Genomic DNA, 17,656 nt, shown 5'->3' on the forward strand with positions numbered 1-17,656 from the left:
CTTTTTTCTCGATGGCTCCATCTGGTTTTCTCAAGGTGTGCCCCAACCAACCCCACTTTCGTTCTCGTATCTGGTCTTCTATAGGTACCTGGTTTGTTATTCGCCAGAGCTCCTCATTACATATTTTTTCTGGCCACCAGATATTCATGATGCGTCGTAGACATCTATTTATGAAGCTTTGTAACTGAGATGTTATCTTTTCATCCATTTTCCAGCTTTCACTGGCGTACAGAAGGACAGCCTTCACATTTGTGTTAAAAATACGGTTTTTTGTTTTGTACGTGATATTTCTAATTTTTCTTATTGCATGCAATTGTATGAAGGCAGCATTTGCCTTTTTAATGCGGTTTTTCAGGTCATCTCCAGCTTCACCATGTTCCGTCACTACACTACCCAGACACAGAAATCAGTTAAGTCTCCACCCACTGCTCACCTATTAACAGTGGCACCTCCATGTTCCCTGAATTTACTCTCATTTCCTGTATTTGAGGCCAGCAGTCTCTTCTTTCTACATCTTCATCTATATATATACTCTGCTAGCCTCCAAGCGGTGTGTGGCGAAGGGCACAATTCCCCCCTAAGTCATATTCCCCCCCCCCCTCCCCTCTGTTCCACTCGCGGCCCGCACGAGGGAAAAATGACTGTCTGAACGCCTCAGTACGAGCTCTTGTTTCCCTTATCTTTGAATGATGATCATTACGCGATTTGAAAGTTGGTGGTAGTAATATATGCTCTGCATGGTCGGTGAAGATTGGATTTCGGAATTTAGTGAGCAGCCCCTTCTGTTTAGCGCGTCGTCTATCTGCAAAGTGTGTCCCACTTCAAACTTTCTATGAGATTTGTAACGCTCTCGCGATGGCTAAATGTACCAGTCACGAATCTTGCCGCTCTTCATTGGACCTTCTCAATTTCTTGAATCAGACCCAACTGGTGAGGGTCCTATACAGACGAGCAATACTCTAAGACTGGACGAACTAACGTATTGTAAGCTATTTCCTTTGTTGAAGGACTGCATCGCTTCAGGATTCTACCGATAAACCGCAAACTAGAGTTCGGCTTACCCGTTACTTGTGTAATCTGATCATTCCATTTGAGATCATTTCGAATAGTCACACCCAGATAGTTGACTGATGTTACCGTTTCCAAAGACTGATCATTTATTTTGTACTTACACATTAATGGGGATTTTCACCTTGTTATACGCAGTAGGTTCTTTGAGCAAGTTTAATTTAGCTTGCATATCAGTCAGCCTTTGAGCTAATAAAACTATGTCATCTGTAAAATCCAAATCCTCCAGACGTTTGTCTGGAACCGCGCGACCGCTACGGTCGCAGGTTCGAATCCTGCCTCGGGCATGGATGTGTGTGATGTCCTTAGGTTAGTTAGGTTTAAATAGTTCTAAGTTTTAGGGGACTGATGACCTCAGATGTTAAGTCCCATAGTGCTCAGAGCCATTTGAACCTCCAGACATTCGTGGACCCCCCACTGGATTGCTCGTCTCATGCCTGCTGCGACTGTTCTCATAACTAAGTCTAGAACAAGTAGAAAAAATGTTGCGTGTGTGTCGTCACAGGGCAACGGCCTTGCCGCAGTGGATACACCGGTTCCCGTGAGATCACCGAAGTTAAGCGATGTCGGGCGTGGTCGGCATTTGGATGGGTGACCATCCAGGCCGCCATGCGCTGTTGCCATTTTTTGCGGTGCACGCAGCCTCGTGATGCCAATTGAGGAGCTACTCGACTGAATAGTAGCGGCTTTGGTCAAGAATACCATCCTAACGACTGGGAGAGCGGTGTGCTGCCTCACGCCACTCCTATCCTCATCCTCCACTGAGGATGACACGGCGGTCGGATGGTCCCGGTAGGCCACTCGAGGCCTGAAAATGGAGTGAGTGTGTTGTCGCAACATTACACTACCACTTTTACTTGAAAAAAATGATGAAGTCGGTCGAGTATCCCTGAGTGCGGGTAACACTGTCCCACATTTCTTATGGTACCACAGCAACAGGCGTGATCTATTTTGTTTTATTTTTTTAACTGACGGAAAAATCTTTCACAACACAGTACTAAAAAGTGCCACTATACTTTGCTTTCTTGCCACATATAAAAATACAGGTAATAGTTGGGCCAAAGTAACCACATATTACGGAACAATCGACTAGGCAACTGGTGTAGAGGAATGAAGACGGAACAGAGAGGCGTGTATTGCGGCAGACGGTGGATTTGGTACAACAAGGTGTGGGGGGAGCGGCGCGCCGCCCGCCCACGCTCAGTGGGCGTAGAAGGAGCCGAAGGGCGTGCGCGTGTAGCCGTCCTTGGACTTGGGGTGGTGCGGGTTGAAGGAGCCGCCGCGCTTGCTGTGCGGGTTGGGCCGCTGCGCCACGCCGCCGTGGTTGAGCGGGTGGCCGCGGAACGGCGGCTGCGGCACCAGCTCGAGGCGCACGTTGCGGTCCTTGCGCCACGTCGCGACGCCCAGCGTCTCGGGCTGCAGCAGCACGTCGCACTTCTCGGGGAAGAGCTCGCGCGCGTGGTCGTAGTTGGCGCTGAGCGCCAGGTCCAGCGAGTCGCGCGGCACGCCGATCTGCCGGAAGCGGCGCATCTGCCGCACGCTGCTCAGCGTCTGGTGCGCCGTCAGCCGCGCGCCCACCGCCTCTGCAACGCCGGGATACTGTACTGTACTGTACGATACTGTACTAGCTGGCTGCGTTACGGGCGGGTATCGTAAGGCTCTAATTAACACTAGGGCATTGTGGCGCTCGGGCCTAGATAATGGAAAGCCACACACTTATGAAAAGAACACGTATAACGTTTCCTGGTAAAACAGGCATTATAGCTATGCAATTACAATTTTATATATATATATATATATATATATATATATATATATATATATATATATATATATATATATACTGATTACGACTGTGGACTCTGAATAATAAAAGAATAGTGACTTTTTTTTGTACTTCAGATAGCCCACTGGTTGCAATGGATTTTATAGTCGAATTGACCATGCTTTCGACTCCAAAACCAAGGGAGTCTTCATCAGAATTTATATTAGCTAAATAAGGTGGATACAAAGTTAGTCATTAATAAGAAAAATACAGGACAGTAATAATTAATATTCGTACATAAAGATGTACTTACATACGTAAAACATTGAGCATTGCAGCTCTCGTTATACAATTTTAACACCAAAAAGGCCACGTCACCTAATGAAACATCCTACGTAAAAGTTTTACTGCCATTTCTAGTTAAAAATTAAAGATTGCCGCTAAGGGCTGCTTGTGTATACTGAAACAGGTGGCATCAGACTGGGTGCCGCGTGCGCCGGCTGTACTACGATGTGAACATGAAGTGTCACGCCATCTAGTGATGAAAATTGGTAACACCTGCTGTACGTGATGGAAAGGTTACAGCAGTTTGTATAGTAGATGTTGGTTGGTTGGTTGGTTGGTTGGTTTGGGGAAGGAGACCAGACAGCGTGGTCATCGGTCTCATCGAATTAGGGAAGGATTGGGAAGGAAGTCGGCCGTGCCCTTTCAGAGGAACCATCCCGGCATTTGCCTGGAGTGATTTAGGGAAATCATGGAAAACCTAAATCAGGATGGCCGGACGCGGGATTGAACCGTCGTCCTCCCGAATGCGAGTCCAGTGTCTAACCAGTATAGTAGATGTGTCTACAACTTTTAAACATGTTATAGTGTGAAGACATATTATAATTTAAAAGCAGTAAGAAATTATAATTTTTTTCTCAGTAATTTGTTACAGTAAAGTACAGTAACTGATTAAACTGCAATAAGAGTATGGGGAGGAAAACAACATTTCAGAAAAAACACGAGGAAAAATTGACATAGATGAAAATATCTTTTAAGAATCCTTCAGTAAAGTAAGTAAAAATTCTTGTTACGCAACTGCAACTGTTCATTAAGAATAAGGTTATCACTGAGAGAGGAGTGTTTGAATATTTCCATTTCCTGAAGAACATCAAGTCTACGACCTTTTTTCACTTTGTGCAGAATATTAATTTCATTAATTTCCTAGGTTTCTGGCCTCTGATCAGCAAATGATCAGCGAAAGAAGAATTATGAATGTTAGTGCCTTGTTTCCCCAATAGATGCTCTTTATATCTGACTGAAAAAGCTCGCCCTGTTTGTCCTTTATAATATGAAGGGCATGTGTCGCAAATGATTTTATAGACTCCTGAATGTAACAAAGGGGAACATACTCATTTTAAATTATGAAGGAGATTAGTTTTCAGGTCATTATTAGTGGAGAATGTAACATTGCACTTATATCTGTTTTTAAGGAGGCGTTGGATTCTGTAAGAGATGGGCCCTAAAAACGGAATGCAAAAATATTTCTTTTCTTGCTGTTCGGTATTGGAGAAACCGAGAGTGGTAACTCTGTTGTTAGTTTTCTGCTTGAAGGTATCATCTACTATAGTGGGTTCGTATCCATTATTGACTGCGATAGTTTTAATCAAATTTATCTCAGCATTGAGGTTTTCAACAGATAAGGGCGTAGAAACAGCTCTGTGTATGGAGGAATGAAAAAAGGCTTTTTTGTGAGTTTGTGGGTGTGTAGAACTAGCTGGTACGATTTGATCTGTGCAAGTTTCTCTTCGGTAAATGTTGAAAGAAATTTTATTGTCGATTAAAGTTAAAGTTAAATCCAGATAGTTTAACTGACGGTGTTCATTTTCTAGTTCAACTGTAAAACTGATTTTCTCGTGAAGTTCATTGAAGATCTTAACTATATTGTCTATGCCGTTAATAGGTCCTTTGTAAAGAATCAAAATGTCATCGACGTATCGGGAATATGAAAGGATGCCTAAGTCTGCAGCTGAGAAATTTTTAAAAACTTTTTCTCCTAAGGAGTTAATGGAGATGTCTGCAAGGACACCAGCTAGTGGGTTATTCATAGCTAGACCATCAGGTTGCTGATACAGTTGTCCGTTAAATTCGAAATAATTATATTTCACTACAATTTGAATGAAATTTATGAAATCGGTAACTTGCTCAACAGAGATTTCTTTTTTGAAGAAACGTCAATTATTTTCTACTATATTCAGCGTTTCCCTCACAGGTACGTTCGTATTAAGGTTTTTAATTTCAAGTGAAAATATTTTTGTATCTAGATCACAATGCAAGTCTTTAATTTTTTGAACAAGAATTTGACTATTAGGGACAGAATAATTGTTCTGAAAAACGCATAAGTTTTTTAATTTATCGTGTAAAAATTTTGCAAGGTCTGGACTGTCTGATGCCACCTGTTTCAGTATACACAAGCAGCCCTTTGCGGCAATCTTTAATTTTTAACTAGAAATGACAGTAAAACTTTTACGTAGGATGTTTTATTATGTGACGTGGCCTTTTTGGTGTTAAAATTGTGTAACGAGAGCTGCAATGCTCAACGTTTTACGTATGTAAGTACATATGTATATACGAATATTAATTATTACTGTCCTCTATTTTTCTTATTAATGACTATCTTTGTATCCCCCTTATTTAGGTAATGTAAATTCTGATGAAGACTCCCTTAGTTTAGGAGTCGAAAGCATGGTCAATTCGACTATAAAATCCATTGCAACCAGTGGGCTGTCTGTACTACAAAAAAATATTTTCACGGTTGCTGCACACAGCTATGTTTAAAGTTGTAAGAATAGTGACAATTATGTTACATTTTGTATTTGTAAAGGATTCAGTAGTGGATTTGTGAAATAATATCTGTGTCGGCGAGTTCTGAAACCGCCACAGAAAACAATTAATAAAGAAAAACTCAAAGATTTCATGACAATCGGCCATTGTATAAATAGTAGTGTAAGAATAATAATTTCGCTGTCGTCTTCTTGGAGTCACGTAGAGAGAAGGAACCTGTGACGCTATGTCTAACGCATAAGTAGCTTTCATTTGTCAACACTGTAAGCTGTGCGCCATTATAATGAAAGATATGTGAACTTCTTATTATTCGAGTTTTAAATATAGTTATTTAATGAGAATTCGTGTGGTATTTTACCCACTTATTTAAGACATTTTCATCTTTTTAGGTAGTGCCCGCGGTGCAGAGCGAGCCGCCGCCGCGGCGGATTCAAATCTGATGATAAGGGCAATCATACCGCAATAAGCGGTCAGGTAAAAAGTGAATTTATAATTATTTCTTACAGAAGTTCGAAATCGGAGTACAAAGCAGCAGATTTTAAGTTGTGTTTCACAGGCCGACACAGGCTGCTAATATTGTAAACTTTAACAGTGTCAAAGTTAAAATACTTTCATGTTTCAAAAGGAAACCTTGCTATGAAAAAATTCTGTACTGGTAAAAGTTATGGAAAAATCATTTTCTGTTTAATAATGATAGTCTCATGCTCTAGTGTTAGCCGTGGCACTGATTAATAATTAATGATGACAAAAAATCCACTGCAAGGTTTGAGATTCTTTAAGCATTTCATAAGGTAACTTCATTATTTTTGATAACAGAAATAATTTCAAAACATTTTTGCAATAGTTGTAGCAGAGATGCATATGTTGTGCATTCTACTGAGTTGCAGTAACAAAACTTTTCATTTAATAAGAAGCCAGTTCCAGTATTATAATAATTAATCTCATTTGTGTAATCTCCCCACGGAAAATTACCCTCTACCACGCAATAATTAATAATGGTCAATCAAATCATCCACATTTATTCACTTTTGAAAAGTATCTGATGGGATTTTCTAGTAATATATGCGCCGACAGCTCTTCGACGCCAAGGTATTTTTCTAGTACGTTTATTCTTTGGAATAACAGAGATATATATATGTATTCTCCATGGTTATTATAGACGGGTAAGAAGGACAGCTTCGGAAATATCTGTTGGAAGATTGACGGGCTTCTAAAAGAGACACATTTGCTTTTCTTCTCGCTAAAGCGAGCTATTAACGTTTGTGCCACTAGCGGGTTATTTGAAGAGAGAGAAAGACTGTAAACGCAAATTAAGTAAGACTTGGAATCAACAGAAAACGGAACATGTAATGGAGATGGATTGAATATACAATTTTCCTCAGAAATAAGGTTTGTGACCCTTTTATTCTAGAGTGAATGACGAATGAGTTCTTTGTCTGAATCATTGACGATCGCCTTGGCCCTGTAATTAGTGGGGAAGTTTCAGCTGTGACGAAGAGAGCCGGCAGTCACCGAGTTTTTATAAAATCGTCCAAAAAGGCTTCGTCCACATCTGAAATTCTAAATCTGTCGTAAAATGAACGAATTGTTCAAATGATCGATTTTCCCAACTGAATGCAGCGCTTAACAATAATAACAAATGTAAAGATCTTTTCCAGCAAGTCAGCCGCTGAATATTAAGACGAAGGGCTCCACCAGAGATTCTATTGGGCTGATTTCACGTAAATGAAGTATTATATTTAAAACTGTACATAGATAAGAGAGAGAGAGAGAGAGAGCGAATGAAATTCGAGAAAATACTCAGAATCCTCCATTAGTATAATTGTTTGCCTGTCTTATCACGGATCAGCCTAAAGATAAAACAGGAGGCCCTAACTTTATTGTACCGATTTATGTGTGAGAGTGAAGGGGTAATAAAGGCGACAGATACACCTCTGTACAGACAAAACATCACACCAAGTTAGCGGCAAGCTGCATTTACATATATTCATCAGTCAGTAATATAGATATAAAGATATTCTCCCAATAACATTATATAATTCATTATATTTGTTCGCAACGTACAATTAACCAAAGTAAACCAGTGCACAGAAAAATAGTGGAGCGCGAAACACGGCAGGTGCCATAACCTGATTTCCCAGAAACTTCGCTCAGTGGAAGAGGAATCAACCGAATACGAGTCTCGGCATATCCCTATATACTCGACTGTTTCCGAGAAAACGCACGCTGATATCAGCTGAAAAAATTGTGGCACAGTAGCTAGCGTCGCGACCTCCTAGTTTCGCGTCCCACGTTCGAAACCCAGTTAGTGTTATTATTTACTTTATTTTATCACTTTTCTATGATATATCTGACCATGTCTATAGAAGGTTACTAGACCAATATTTTTTGCCAAAAGTTTTAATCTTTTTTTAAAATTGTCATATTCTTACATTTCATTCTTATATCAATTGTTAGAGATGCAAAACAGCCTATAGCGGCAACCAAAAACTCACGTTATGCTGACCCATACGCAAAACTTGACACACGTGAAGGAGAGCGGGACTTATATCGACTCGCTGAAGCAACACATCGCAATTCAGATGATGTTCATCAGTTCTACGGAGTCGTTGATGAGACCAGTAATGTGCTAGTTGACTGGAAGGAGGCCAGAGAAGGATGGCGCAGCTACTTCAAGAAGATCTCAACAGAGTTATTACACTTAGTCGAGAAACGTCATCAGAAAGCCAAGCTGGTGCATCCAGCATTCCTGGATCTCGAAAAGGCCTGTGGTCTGGTGCCACACAGTCTCATCTGGCTAGCACATCGACAGCATGACGTGCCGGAGCAGCTTATTAACTGGGTGCAGTTACTTTACGCACATCCGAGAAGTTATGACCGTACAACCTCAGGACTATCCAAGCACTTCCCCATCACAGTCGGCGTCCATCAATGTTCTGCATTATCACCACTTCTGATCATTCCCGTAACGAACACCGTGACAACTGACCTGCACCGGCCATTACCATGGACCCTATCATGCTGACGACGTGATGCTGGCAGCAGAAAACAAGCTTGATCTGCAGAGCCTAACTCAAGAATGGAGTGACCGGTTGGCGCAACACGGTTTGCGCCTTAATTTGAAGAAAACCGAGTACATGACATCAGACAGACATGACATGGGAACCATCACGATTAATGGTGAAGATCTGACTCGTGTGAGTAAGTTGAGGTACCTTCCACGATCACAGTTGACGGCCAACTCGCCGAAGAGGTCAACAGCAGAACTCAGGCAGCCTGGATGAAGTGGCGAACAACATCCGGAGTCACTTGCGACCGCAGGATTAAAGATAATTTAAAATCAAAAATCTGTCGCACTGTCATCCGATCAGTCGATTTGTATGGTTGTGAGTGCTGGCCGTCCGCAGCTCGTGGTCGTGCGGTAGCGTTCTCACTTCCCACGCCCGGGTTCCCGGGTTCGATTCCCGGCGGGGTCAGGGATTTTCTCAGCCTCGTGATGACTGGGTGTTGTGTGATGTCCTCAGGTTAGTTAGGTTTAAGTAGTTCTAAGTTCTAGGGGACCGATGACCATAGATGTTAAGTCCCATAGTGCTCACAGCCATTTGAGTGCTGGCCGACTACAGTTGAGACAGAACGCCGCCTAGGTGTAATGGAAACGAAGATGCTAAGGTGGACAGCTGGCTTCACTAAGTTAGATCACGTTTCTAATGACAGCATTAGGAAACAGTTTGGTGTTGCACTGATCCAAGACAAGCGTGAGAGTCCTCTTCGATGGTTTCGGCATGTTTTACGGGCTGGTGATTATTTCCAAGGCGGGTTACACACTTGAAGTCGTCGTCAGTAGAACCAAAGGACGCCCTAAGCAACGTTGGGCTGATACAATTCATAAAGATCTTAAATACGTGAATATCCACCCAGATGCTACCCGTGATAGAGCGAAATGGAGACAACGGACCCATGTAGCGGACCCCGCAGGCACGTGGGACAAACGCTGAAGGAAGAGAAGAGATCAATTATTACATTAATTCTTACAGTTCATTCTTACGCCTATTCTACAGGAAGATTGGTGCGTTACCTTGTATAATACCGATAAGAGAAACATTCCAAACATAGAAATTCCGAATCCCATAAGCATCGCCGCGAAGGCAGGTTTCCTTCAGGATCATTTCTCTGTGTGAAGCTCATTCGCAAAAGAAACGTTAATACTGCTGAAGATTGGCAATAATTTCGTGGCAATTCATGCGTAACGGATCAGTTTATCGAACTCTGGCACTTGCAATTTCTTATGAATCACCGAAAACAATTTCAAACAATTTTGTCATTCATTTATTGCTTTTCTCTTCTTTTCTCTAAATTCATTCACCAGACAACATTATTTCAGTATGAACTGGAATAAATTCGTGGTATAATCTTCTACAACATGCGTAAATAAATGAAAAACAAAAATAAACACTCATTGCGGAACTATGAAGCTGTGACGTTAGCGACTATGCAAATATTTCAGACAAAAGTTTTCCTCTTTAAAAGGCTCTTACAGAACCTTGCAAACTTTGATCGTCATTTCGCCAGAAACGGTCGAGTATCTACTGGTAAGCCGAGTCACGTGTTTGCTTATTTTGGCTCTTCTACCAGTGAGCTAAGTTTCTGGCCAATGGGGCTATGGCACTTGCCGTTTTCTCCTTGTGAACAATGTTGAGATTTTTACACTTGGATATTTGCTGGAGGATGGGAAGCCACTGGTGAAGAGAGATATATATATATCAAATAAAGATTTGCGTCATCTCGGTTCTGAGAGTTTCGGAACCTGTACAGAAAAGTGGAATAGAGATTAACATAAACATCATTTCCGCGCTTTTTATTGCTCATGAAAACCACACATTACATGTTGTACCACCATTCAGCGATACCTTCAGAGGTGGTGGTCCAGATTGCTGTACACACCGGTACATCTAATACCTAGTAGTACGTCCTCTTTCACTGACGCATGCCTGTTTTCGTCGTGACATATTACCTACAAGTTCATCAAGGCACTGCTGGTCTACGTTATGCAACTACTCATCGGCGATTCGGCGCGTATCACTCAGAGTGGTTGGTGGGTCACGTCGTCCGTAAACAGCCCTTTTCATTCTATCCCAGACATGTCTGGAGAACATGCTAGTCACTCGAGTCGAGCGATGTCGTTATCGTGAAGGAAGTCATTCACAAGACGTCCACGATGAGGGTGCGACTTGTCCTTAAAGACGAATGCCTCGCCAACATGCTGCCGACGTGGTTGCAGTATCGGTCGGAGGATGGAATTCACGCATCGTACAGCCGTTCCGACATCTTCCATGACCACCTTCGGCGTACTCGGCCGCGCATAATGTCACCCAAAAACAGCAGAAACCTCCACCTTGCTGCACTCGCCGGACAGTGTGTCTAAGGCGTTCAGGCTGATCGGACTGCCTCCAAACACGTCTCCGACGATTGTCTGGTTGAAGGCATATGCGACACTCATCAGTGAAGAGACAGTGATGCCAATCCTAACCGCTCTATTCGGCATGTTGATGGGTCCATCTGTACGACGCTGCATGCTGTCGTGGTTGCAAAGATGGTCCTCGCCATGGACATCTGGAGTGAAGTTGCGCATCATGCAGCAGTTTGAGTCGTAACACGACGTCCTGTGGCTGCACGAAAAGCATTATTCAACATGGTGGCGTTGCTGTCAGGGTTCCTCCGAGCCATAATCCGCAGGTAGCGGTCATCCAGTGCAGTAGTAGCCCTTGGGCGGCCTGAGCGAGGCCCGTCATCGACACTTTCTGTTTCTCTATCTCTCCTCCATGTCCGAACGACATGGCTTTGATTCACTCCGAGACTCCTGGACACTTCCCTTGTTGAGAGCCCTTCCTGGCACAAAGTAACAATGCGGAGGCGATCGAACCGCGGTATTGACGGTATAGGTATGGTTGAACTACAGACAACACGAGCCGTGTACCTCCTTCCTGACGGAATGACTGGAACTGCTCGGCTGTCGGACCCCCTCCGTCTAATAGGCGCTTCTCATGCATGGTTGTTTACATCTTTTGGCGGGTATAGTGACATCTCTGAACAGTGTAAGGGACTGTGTCTGTGATGCAATATCCACAGTCAACGGTTATGTTCAGGAGTTCTGGGAACGGGGGTGATGCTAAATTTTGTTGATGTGTGTGTATATATATATATATATATATTCCAGGATCCATGAACTATATATATATACAACAAATTTAACATATTCACAAGTACCTTTACCCTTAACCCAAATAAATACAGTTTCATTAACAGATATCTACGTCTGTTACGGGTACACAAGGAGAAAGGTGAAGGTGACATATAACATGATTTTCCGAAGTCTTTATTTGCAAATTCAGTCACGTGATATGTTCGATAGGCTATGACGTCGCGATCGACGAAGCTTTCCAGTCCTGATACATTGGGTACGCCTGTACCACCTCGTACAATAGCGACTGTTAACCAACCATTCCCATGCGAAAATGTATCATTCAGATCAATACTGAAGTTCACTCTGCATCCACAGAAGACAGCGGGACGATCTAGTAGAGAGTGTGCAGCGACAGATTTGATAGTATTCTTTTTCTTGTCGGCGGCAGATGTTGTCATTTCAACGTCTTCAATAGTTTTGTGGATTGTTTGACGTACAATTGGAATTCCGTTAATATTTTCGATTTCCAGGATCCATGAACTATATATATATATATATATATATATATATATATATATATATATATATATATTTCATGGATCCTGGAATATATATATATATATATATATATATATATATATATATATATATATATATATATACACACATCAAAAAAATTTTGCATCACCCCCGTTCCCAGAACTCCTGAATATATATATAGTTCATGGATCCTGGAAATCGAAAATATTAACGGAATTCCAAGACCGTATCAAAATTTCTACAGTAGTTCCTCAGACTAGCCTGGACGCACGAAAAGAAGCTAACTGGGGATTTGAGTTTGCCTATGAAGAGTGAGATGATCTGATAAAACATTTTTAATCTACTAACTATAACGTGACTACAATATACATTTTATGTTTGCATGCAGTAATATTTGTCTGCTATGCTTTTGACAGGTGATGAATGCAATGTATTTTGAAATGGCAAAAGATATTTTTATGTAAAATGATAACAATTTAACAAGTTTTAAATTTTTGCTTTAATTGTACTGTTAAACCTTGCTTTTTGCCAAATGTCATAAATCTAGGTCAACGGAAAGCACGCTATAGGCTTTGATGCGTCAGATTTCGAGTATCAAAATATGTGACTTAGAAGCTTAAATTGTTTACACCTCCAAGGGATCATAGACCTTAATATGGCATAAATTTGAACTTGATACGTTCGCCTGTTCCTGAGAAAAAGGATTCTTAGCAGTCAGGAAAAACATATGGACAACAAAGCGAACCTATAATGGTTCCGTTTTTCGCAGGTTGGGGCATGGAACCCTAAAAAGTTTGTTTCGTGATTTTTCTGTTTCATGAATGGTGCGACAATTGACACATTGTGGACGGCAGTCTTCGCTTGTCTGGGCAGTATCGCAACCACCTGGCGTTGCAGGCAACATTCGCCCAGCAGCCGAAGGGAGAAGAGACCGACAATCGTATTGCACTTGCCGAATCAGTTTTAAAACCAAAAACAAAGGGTACTTGTAAGAACAAAATGTAGTATATTGTATTGCACGCCGTAAAGAACAAAAATTCAGTTCATGTTGAGCTCTGGCTATGTAAAGATCGATGTATTGCATTGCTTCAGTCCTTGTCTAGCCGGCCGTGGTGGTCTCGCGGTTCTAGGCGCGCAGTCCGGGACCGTGCGACTGCTACGGTCGCAGGTTCGAATCCTGCCTCGGGCATGGATGTGTGTGATGTCCTTAGGTTAGTTAGGTTTAAGTAGTTCTAAGTTCTAGGGGACTGATGACCACAGCAGTTGAGTCCCATAGTGCTCAGAGCCATTTGAACCATTTTGAGTCCCTGTCTATGAAATTTACATATGATCAGAATTCCACAAATGTTTTGTAAGTGTTGGAAGGTGTATAGTGTCCGTGAAAAAGAAAAACTGTTGGCACATGTTGCAGTTAACATGGTGGTTGCTGCCGATAATTAAACGAAAGTAGCCTTTTTCAGCTGTAGCTATAGGTGATTGGAGTGTGAGTGGAGGAGAAAGAATTAATTTTGAAATAAATTTCGGAGCAAGTACCTAAACTAAAAGTAATCTTTGGTTGTTGAAACTGCGTGCGAGGTGAGAGGAGCTAATACAGACTGTTACCAGGTAGCAAATGCGAAAAGGAGCTGATCGAAAGTACAGCGAGAACAAAAAAGGTAAAGTCAGGCTCTCCGGATTATTGGGTATCTGTTGTTGTTGAAACACACGCAGCTGTTACCCAGATCGTTGTTGAGAAGAAATGATTATCACAAAAAGCTTCTGCATTGATTGTATGTTTGAATATATCTTGTCCAGTCATTCAGAGAAGAGCATATAAAGTATTACAACGGTAATTTCTGGTACGAATTATGGATGAGTTACTTAACTGCGCTTCCCAGAGCTATGCAGAAACGAAGGTTATTTATGGTACAATTGAAAGAAAAACAGCCCTCGGTCACTATTTTTAACGAATTTACTTGGCTTCAACACTGCTAAGAGTGTCTTCCTCAGAATTTAAATCAAATAATGGTCTATATTCTATAACATGGTCACAGAATTATGACTAAAAACGTATGATAGGGTGTAAGTACGGAATCATCGTGAAAGACTGGCAGTACTTATATGTCATTTATAAAATAATAAATATGCCAAAAGGGCATTAGTCACAAAGATATTTAAGATAAAGAAAACTGTGATGGCGAGCCACTAAGGGCTGCTCGTTACTTACGCGGTTACAGATTGCAAACGGACTGAGGTACCCGCGTTAACAAATGTGGCCAGGTGAACATGGCACTGCAACGAGCGCGCCATCTGGTAGCCGTAGATGCAATTAGTCTACTTCACATTGAAATATGGGCAGAAATGATTATAAATAAACAGTGTTTAGTACATAATGGAAAGCAATGTTTGTTTGATAGTATCATACAGCATAACATTTTGTCTTCATTAAAGCTTATAACAGTAAGATAAAACATGAAAACATCATTATGAAAACGTAGATAGGACTGAATGACAACGTGTAGAAAGCAATATTGACGTGAAATGCAGCCAAGAAACGTTTGATAATTGAAAAACATAGGACTACCTTATAAGGAAAAGAACATTTCGGCAACCTGCACAAGGAGACCCTAAGTCAGATATCGACTTTATACCGTCGAAAAAATTTTTGTTACGTAGCTGTAGCTGTTCGTTAAGGATGAGGCTATCATTTCTAGCAAAATGCTTGAAAATCTCTAAATCTTCTAGAATTTCTAGCCTACGCCCTTTCTTTTCGGTGTGCAAAATGTTGCTATCGCAGATGGCTTTAGGTGAATGACCTGCAATTAGAAGATGGTCGGCAAAAGACGAATTTTGGGGGCTAGTGCCATTTTTTCGTAGCAAGTGTTCTTTATATCTGGTAGTGAAGGCACGTCCTGTTTGTCCTATAGAGTAAGAGGAGCAAGTATCGCAGACTATTTTGTAGACACCAGAATTTTCTAAGGGGGAACGCATAGAATATCTTACTGTTATAAGCTTTGATGTAGACAAAATGTTATGTTGTATACTTCTATCAGACAAACAGTGCTGTCTATTATGTACCGAATACCATTTATTTATATAATCATTTCTGCCCATATTTCAATGTGAAGTAGACTAATTGTATGTACGGCTACTAGATGGCGCGCTCGTTGCAGTGCCATGTTCACCTGGCCGCATTTGTTAACGCGGGCACCCCAGTCCGTTTGCAATCTGTAACCGCGTAAGTAACGAGCAGCCCTTAGTGGCTCGCCATCACAGTTTTCTTTATCTTAAATATCTTTGTGACTAATGCCCTTTTGGTATATTTATTATTTTATAACTGACACATTAGCACTGCCAGTCGTTCACGATGATTCCGTACTTATACCCTATCGTACGTTTTCAGTCATAATTCTGTGACCATGTTATAGAATGTAGAACATTGTTTGATTTAAATTCTGAGGAAGAGACTCTTAGCAGTGTTGAAACCAGGTAAATTTGTTAAAAATAGTGACCGAGGGCTGTTTTTCTTTCAATTGTAACTATTCACAGTCTCTGAACGTGCAGCCATGTACAAAATTTTGTTATCTATGGTACGTACTGGGTGATCAAAAAGTCAGTATAAATTTGAAAACTTAATGAACCACGGAATAATGCAGATAGAGAGGTAAAAATTGACACACATGCTTGGAATGATATGGGGTTTTATTAGAACCACCCCATATTGCTAGACGGGTGAAAGATCTCTTGCGCGCGTCGTTTGGTGATGATCGTGTGTTCAGCCGCCACTTTCGTCATGCTTGGCCTCCCAGGTCCCCAAACTTCAGTCCGTACGATTATTGGCTTTGGGGTTACCTGAAGTCGCAAGTGTATCGTGATCGACCGACATCTCTAGGAATGCTGAAAGACAACATCCGACGCCAATGCCTCACCATAACTCCGGACATGCTTTACAGTGCTGTTCACAACATTATTACTCGACTACAGCCATTGTCGAGGAATGATGGAGGACATATTGAGCATTTCCTGTAAAGAACATCATCTTTCCTTTGTCTTACTTTGTTACGCTAATTATTGCTATTCTGATCAGATGAAGCGCCATCTGTCGGACATTTTTTGAACTTTTGTATTTTTTTTTTTTGTTCTAATAAAACCCTATGTCATTCGAAGCATGTGTGTCAATTTGTACCTCTCTATCTACATTATTCCGTGATTTATTCAGTTTTCAAATTTATACTGACTTTTTGATCACCCGGTATAACAACGTGGAGTACACTATTCTGCTGCGCCCATTTTCAATAAGCTACCACAAGAACTCAAAAATCTTAGCAGTAGCCCAAACCCTTTTAAGTCCAAACTGAAGAGTTTCCTCATGGCTCACTCCTTCTATTCTGTCGAGGAGCTCCTGGAAGAGCTGAAAAATTAAGCAAGTTCCAGTGTTACATTGTTGATTTTCTTTATTTAAACTTACGAATTGTCGCCTGAATACGTTTCTTGTATTTCATTTTATCTGTTTCTACTATCGTGTTATAAATTCATGTATTGACTCGTTCCGTGACCATGGAGACTTCTCCTTAATTTGGTCCCACGGAACAATAAATAAATAAATAAACAAGATGTCTACAAGGAGGACAAACATTCACGTATGCCTTTTCTAAATCTATGAAAACTAATTTTTCTCTAAATTTTTCCAAAATCTGTCGTACAGTGGTAATGTGATCTATACATTATCTATCAGCTTTAAACTTATAAACGACAATGTATTACATAGTGTCTACAGTGGCGTATTAGCAGCACATCCGTTCACTTGGCTGACACTGTGTGAGACTTGTAGGTGAACGCGCCTCACCTGGGATGGTGGGCAACGAGTCCGGGTGGACCCTGCGGGGCGGCTCCGGCACCCACACGCCCTCGGCGCCCATGTGCGGCAGCACGCGCCGGTTACGCACCTCGCGCGACGGCCACTTCGCCATCGCCTCTACGTCTGCACAACACAACACGATGCATTAGTCACTTTCCTGCCAGGAAACTGTTCTCGAAACACGATAACCTCACTGGGCAAAAATTGTAGTCCCCTACTTTATGTAAGCTATAAGTCACTTTATCCTAAACAGAGGTTTGAGTATTATAGGTACAAACAAAAGGGAGTAGACAACAATGAAAGAAGCAAATAATGCTAATAAACATAGACCCGGAAAGCAATGGTTTCCATGATACAAAGTATGTACAAGTGCAGTCATGTGCAAGCTAATCGGCTGTCTGGATGGATTTCCCTGTGGTGAAACGGTACTGATGTACGA

The 17,656-nt window shown here is 41.5% G+C and overlaps 1 protein-coding gene and 1 pseudogene across 1 annotated transcript; one reads left to right on the forward strand and one right to left on the reverse strand.

The window, feature by feature from the left end:
- Window positions 1–1,573: 1,573 nt before the first annotated feature.
- On the forward strand, window positions 1,574–1,691 carry LOC124778398 (annotated as a pseudogene).
- A 577-nt stretch (window positions 1,692–2,268) lies between these two features.
- Window positions 2,269–17,329, reverse strand: LOC124776101 (protein CFAP276). The gene is made up of 2 exons (XM_047250943.1): window positions 17,206–17,329; window positions 2,269–2,651 (listed from the first exon to the last, which is right to left on the reverse strand). Exons 1-2 carry the CDS (start codon window positions 17,327–17,329, stop codon window positions 2,269–2,271), a joined length of 507 nt encoding a protein of 168 aa, XP_047106899.1.
- Between the last annotated feature and the right edge of the window lie 327 nt (window positions 17,330–17,656).

This window comes from Schistocerca piceifrons, chromosome 2 (genome assembly GCF_021461385.2).
Source record: "Schistocerca piceifrons isolate TAMUIC-IGC-003096 chromosome 2, iqSchPice1.1, whole genome shotgun sequence".
In the NCBI taxonomy this organism is placed as follows: Eukaryota; Metazoa; Arthropoda; class Insecta; order Orthoptera; family Acrididae; genus Schistocerca; species Schistocerca piceifrons.